The 6,465-nt window shown below is 36.3% G+C and overlaps 1 protein-coding gene across 1 annotated transcript; it reads left to right on the forward strand.

Moving 5' to 3' along the window:
- The first annotated feature begins 5,353 nt into the window (after positions 1 to 5,353).
- LOC149545373 (uncharacterized) lies at positions 5,354 to 6,070 on the forward strand. The gene is made up of 2 exons (XM_089793754.1): positions 5,354 to 5,743; positions 5,852 to 6,070. The coding sequence occupies exons 1-2, from the start codon at positions 5,354 to 5,356 to the stop codon at positions 6,068 to 6,070; spliced, it is 609 nt and encodes a 202-aa protein (XP_089649880.1).
- Positions 6,071 to 6,465: the final 395 nt, after the last annotated feature.

Below are 6,465 nucleotides of genomic sequence, written 5' to 3' on the forward strand. Positions count from 1 at the left end.
AGGTGAAGAGGGAAGCTCTCCAGAGTATTCAAGATGGAAAAGTCTGAAGCATTTTCTTGCCCTTTTCTCGATATCCACGAATAATTCGAACCAGATGTTGAAGTCGCAAGTTAAAATTGTGGAAATTTCTAGGGTTTGTTTGAAGGTGAGAACGAAAACTGTTCAGTGTACCAAACACATGCTTCCTAGGTTATATATTTAATTAAAATATCAACGACTGAAAGGAGCGACTGGAAGAAAGAAAGTAGAACATTAAATGATCAAATTTAGGATTGACGCAACAATCGGTGGAAGCGTAGAAAAAGTATCATAGCTACTACCGCTTTTAATTGGAACTTCTTATTTCTTCTCTTTATTTTCTAATAGAATATAAACAAGATCAAAATGATACGTGAGATCCGTCTTCAGATAATTTAGATTCCGTTTCTGAATGGAGCATGTTGTGATCTTTCACTTCCTTGTAATTTTGCTTTTGTCATCTAGCTATTTTTTTTTCTCGTTAGTTTTTATTTATTTTTGTTTGTTCTTCAACATTTTTAGTGCGTTTGAATTCTTTATATCAAAGATAATAAACAAACTAGATTGAAATTTAGAAATTTGAATAAAGATTTATACAACTTGATATGATATCTGGAAGATTTTTTTTTAAAAAGAGCACTTATTGTGAGAGGCGCATGTATGATAAACTAAAGTTTGTTTTAAATCAATAGTACATATAGATGTACTTTTACGATGCAATTAAGACAGATACATGCATCAAAGGGAGAAGATTAAAATGATGCTAAAAGTAAGGAGATGAATTGTTAAATGAAATTGCAAGATGAAAGTGAATTATAGTATTTTTTTTAATAGTTGTTATACTATTTTATTAATAATATTATAAAATTTAAAATATCACTAATGATATTTTATATTTTGATGATTGTATCTTGTTATTAGAACATCAAAAACCTTGCTCCAGTAGTTTGATAAGACTTATGAAAGAAAATTTGATTTTAAATTGTATTTCTTAATTTTCTATAGGTTATTATTGAAAGGAAAATATATTTGGAGTGACAAACTCTAAGTTAGAATGAAGGGAGACCAATGAAATGACATGCTAGTTTAGTATTGGACATTCTTGCAAGATACAAATTATCATAGTTCTACTTTTATTCATCTTTGAGGAGCACTCTATATAAAACCTCATAGGTTATTTTGACATTCCATAAAAATGAATTTGAAGATAAGTGCTTCGTTTTCTAAAACCAATAGCTTAGAAGCAAGAGTCTTTAGCCTTCATATAATTGGGAGCTTAATTTATCCCTCAAGTATAACTATAACTATAATTATAATATATAATTCCAATAAACATATTACTTACTTTATAAAAAAATATTGAATGACTTTTCTCTCGCACATGCTCTTTATGGTCTTGCAATGTGTAGTGCCTGCCCCTAGTTTGCATTTTATTATTATTTATGAACTCTTTTAGCCAGTTTATGCTTGTTGATTAGTAGCACTATCTTTTAGATTATCAGATATTGTTTCATATTCAGTTGATTTTATGATGATTATTACAGTGATTTCAGTTTTTGATGATGATTAGTTAAATGGATTATCATATTTGTTTTCTTATGAATACTTTACCCATACTGCACGTGTATGGTGTGCATGTGTATTTTCTTTACGTATGACATTTCTAATGTGGTTAAGGAAGGGAGTCATAGTCATCTACTAGTCGGGATCTAAATGATGCTCCACATCTTGCCATTGTCTATTTAGTTTAGCATATATGTATTTCTACATGTGTGATTTTAATGCAGATTGTAGGTATTGGGTACTAACTTCCGTGAATTTCTAAGATGAGCATACCCTATTGCATTATCTCAATGGTAAGAGAGGGGAGGTAAATTCTTAAGTCCAAATCCTAGCCTTTAAACCAATTTGTCTTAGAAAATTAGGACAAGTATCTTAGTTAGTTTACCCATCCAAATTCATCAAGTGACGTCAATTTGTGATTTTGACCTTGGAGTTTCATTATGTTCTTTGCCTTCAGTTGAGTTGTCATTTTTTGTTTTGTCAGTATGTGGTGATTTTCTATTATAATTAAACCAAATTAAAATATTATTTAATGATTTAATTTAATGGAAATTTTATAAATAACTTTGATATTTAATTATATTTAATTAATTGAGAAATTGATTAAATAAATGAATTAAACTTAAAAGATTATATTAAAGTTCTATTTTTGACATATTTATATTTATTTAATTTTATAATTATTATTTGAATTAGTAAATATATTCTTAAAAATCTCGTGAATTAATTAAATAAAATAACAAAATTTAAAAGATTATATTAAAGTTTTATTTTTTACATATTTATATTTATTTAATTTAATAATTATTATTTAGGAGTTTTATTTTAATAATAAACTATAAATGATATATTATTAGTCGACTTAATAAATATATTATCAAAATGTCTCATGAATTAATTAAATAAAACAATTAGATTTAAAAGATTATATTAAAATACGAAGTACCAAAAAAATGGCGAGCACAGGGTGATTTGCAGGGGCTAGGGCCTTTGTGCCCTAGGCCTAGTGTTGGGTACCCTATGGTGGAGGAGAATGCACAGAGTCTAGTTCGCACAAGGCGGATTAAGCAGGCAACACCATGTGTGTGTAGAGGGGTGGGGGTTTTGTGCTCGGGCAACGTGGAGATCGGCTAGGGCGGGTCTGTGTCTATTGCATCTTCGATCCGGGGTAGCCGGTGTGAAGCCAACAACAAAGTGTGGGTTGGTTGTTCTCCTAATTGATTGGTGATTGGATCTTGGTCTCTGCTCATGGGGCAACCGGAGGTCCCATCTCAGATATCTGAGGATTTGGTGATGGCTAAGACCTCTCTTTTGTTGCGAGGAGGAGCTGAAGGCAAGGCTATCAATATTCCATCTGGGATGCATGCATCATCATCAAAGGATTCTATCCGTATCAAGAAGAGGAATGGATGTTTGGAGCAATCTGATGATCGAATGGTGTTAATTATTCAACTAGAATAGATTTTAGAGGATGTGGAGTATTGGGGCAAGCATGCACTCATATGTAAGTTTTTGGGTCTCCGACTTTCTCTTCCTGTGCTGGAATTGTGGGCACATCCGATATGGAACTCGGAAGGGGATATGGAAATTCTTATGGTAGCCAACAACTATTTTTTGGTTATTTTCTTAGGTATGTCAAATAGGAACAAAGTCTTTGAGGGAGGCCCATATTTCTTTAACCAGGTTGGGCATTTCATCAAACCTTGGCACATTGGATTTAACTCCGCTGAGGAGATCCCATCTTGGGCCCTTGTGTGGGTTCGGCTTCCTCAGTTGCCTCTGGAATTTTGGAGAGAGGACATCCTTCATTTGATATCACTTCTGCTTGGGAAACCAGTTGGGTTGGCCACACTAACCCAAGATCGAAAGGTAATTTCATATGCTCAAATTTTTGTGGAAGTTGATCTGAATAATCCACTACCTAATTCTATGGAAATTTGTATGGGCACTTCTTCATGGGTTCAACAGTTGGACTATGAGACTTTACCCTTCAGATGCAGGATTTGTTGTGAGTATGGGCACCTACAACACAAATGCCCCCGGATAAAATTTCTCAATCATCTACAGCTGCTGTGCCAACTCCTAAGGAAGACAAGGGCAAGGCCCATATGCCAAATGGTTCCTTTGTGGATAAGGAGGGTTTTATCCCAGTAAAGCCGCATAATAAAGGAAATGGGCAAAAGAGAACTTGGATGGATAGACAAAATGATGGTACTTTTAACAGGTTTAATGTTCTAGAGAATTTGGTACAAGAGGAAGTGAGAAGAACCTCCTTATAGCAATATCGTGAGAATGCTCGAAATAACAGAATACAAAGTGATAGCAGAACTCAGAATAAATCTACTGATCGCAGGCCACTTCGAGGGGGTAACCTCCTTTGAGCAAGCTCAATACAATAAATTCGTCCGTGCCCATCAAGGGCCTCAACCTATTCTTATATACTGGGTACGATCTAGAAAAGTAATACTACCTATGCATGTGGGATAATAAAATAAACTCACGGGACGACTTACAAAGCATATGCGTCCAACAACTCTACTCTAACAAAATAAACAGAAGGAACACACAGGTTCCTAACAGGAAGGAATCCTTGTTGAGATAATCTCGGGTGATGGTTCCTTTTCAGAACCCCAGCTTTAGGAGGATGGATTTCTTGTCCAGGTTTCTGAGAAACAACAAGGCCAGCCAGTTGGATTAGTTGGAGTGGTTCAGGAGATTAGTTGTGATATCCCTGGTGGATCGCATCCTGATGATGCTCTATGTATCACAGCTGCAAATCGTTCTAGCAATAAAGGGGTTCCTGATAATAGAAAAGGCTCTAAATCTGCTTCCACTTTAGGTTTACAACAGAAGCCTTTTAAAAAGGGGACCTCGGAGAAGTCTGCAAAGAGTGGAAGGAAGACAAATTAGGAGAAGGTTAAGATGATAGGCGAGAATTTGGTTGAAGCAGGGTTACTGATGCCCATTGACTCCCACTTCTCGTAGTCTTCTAAATGATTATTCTATCTTGGAATGTGAGGGGGTTGAGAAACCTCCCTAGACAAAAGGTTGTTCGTAGATTGATAGAGTCTCATTCTCCAGATGTTATTTTCATTCAAGAAACTAAGCTTCTAGTTGATGAACTAGATAACTGTGGACCAAAGATTTGGCCCCATGGTTGCTGGCAGGGAGTAAGTGCTCAAGGGAGCTCGGGGGGTCCCGCTTGTCTCTGGAATCCTAAGAAGGTGACTCCTTTGTGGTGGATTGTGAGTAGGTCTTCCATCTCATTTTTGGCTTCTCATTTTGAGATAGGTGAAAGGTGCTTATTCTCTAATATTTATGCTCCTAGTGATTTGGTAAGTAAATCTCATATGTGGTCTCATATTATGTTTGTTCGTTCTGTAGATCCCTTTCTTCCTTGGATTGTGGCTGGAGAGTTTAATGTTGTTACTAGTCTAGAGGAGAAGAGGGGCATGATTTCTCGACTTGGTCCTTCTTCTAGTATGCTTAGAGATAATATTGGTTCTTTGAATCTTATTGATGTTAAACCCAACTCTAGTATATTCAGCTGATGTGGTTGAGGGATTACTCCCTGTAGGATCTTATGATAGCCTGGTGGTATGAGGGTAGGCCTCCTCATGGAACTTCTATGTACACCTTCGAGAATAGACTTTAGCATGTAAATTTTAGGCTGAAATAGTGGAATAAATAGTGCTTTGGAAACCTACAAGAGCATTTGAGAGATGCTCAAGCTAGGTTGGACAGTGTCACTCGCTAGATCAGGGACCCTGGCATGACTCTAGATTTGATGTCTAAAGAATCCTCAACTCTGAAGGAAGTTGAAGAATGGGAGCTTCGAGAGGAAATATTTTGGAAGCAAAAGTCTCGGGGGGACGGGTTGCAGGAGGGAGATAGAAACACTGCTTTCTTCCAGAACACTGTTAAAGCCCACAAGTTTGGGAATTCTATCACTTCTCTTGTTTCTACTTCTAGAGACCAACTATGTTCCAAGGAGGCAATTTCTTCAGAAGCCATCAGATACTTCTCTCAACTCTTCTCTAAGGAAGATCCTGTTTCTTTGGAGGAGACTAGGGCTATCTTAGACTGTATTCCTCATCTTGTTTCTAGCAGTATGAATGGAGATCTATTAAAACCTATTACGGTTGAGGAATTGGAGAAAGTGGTTTTTGGTATGCCAAAAGGTAAAGCCCCGAGCCCAGATGGGTTTCCCATTGAATTTTTCCAAGAGTTTTGGGAGATTATTAAATTTGATTTTCTGGATGTTGTCCAGGAGTCATATCAAAATAAACAAATGCTCAAGTCTATGAATGCTACTTTTCTGGCTCTCATTCCCAAGATGGATGGGGCTAACAAGTTGAATCAGTTTACACACATTGCTCTATGTAATTTCACGTACAAAATCATCACAAAATTAATTGTTGAGAGGCTTAAGCCTTTTCTCGCCACTCTGATTTCTGAGGAACAGGGAGGTTTTGTTAGTGGGAGATAGATTCTTGATGGGGTGGTTATTGCTTTAGAAGCTATTCACTCTATGGCCATGTCCAAGGATAAGGCTATGTTTATTAAGCTGGACTTAGTAAAAGTATATGACCAAGTTAGTTGGAACTTTCTAGGTCGTGTGCTTCTGGCTTTTGAATTTACTATGGAATGGGTGGATTGGGTTCTCAACTATGTGTCTTCCCCATCCTTTTCGGTTCTTATTAATGGAGAACCTACTAATCTATTCTCTGCTTCTCGAGGACTCCGTCAAGGGGATCCTATCTCTCCATATCTATTTATCATTATGGCAGAGGGCTTGGGTAGATTTATAAAATCTCAAGAAGGTCTAGGACTTATTCAAGGGTGGAAGTGGTGCAATGATATTCCAACATATACACACCTTCA

The sequence above is a fragment of the Cupressus sempervirens genome, chromosome 7 (genome assembly GCF_028749045.1).
Source record: "Cupressus sempervirens isolate cs-2001-9-10 chromosome 7, ASM2874904v1, whole genome shotgun sequence".
Classification (NCBI taxonomy): domain Eukaryota; kingdom Viridiplantae; phylum Streptophyta; class Pinopsida; order Cupressales; family Cupressaceae; genus Cupressus; species Cupressus sempervirens.

Excerpts from the sequence above, each read along its gene's own strand:
- LOC149545373 (XM_089793754.1), top strand. The coding sequence starts at position 5,354 with ATGACTCTAGATTTGATGTCTAAAGAATCCTCAACTCTGAAGGAAGTT. Across the intron at positions 5,744-5,851 it reads TTGAGGAATTGGAGAAAGTG|GAGTCATATCAAAATAAACA; the intron begins GTTTTTGGTATG and ends GATGTTGTCCAG.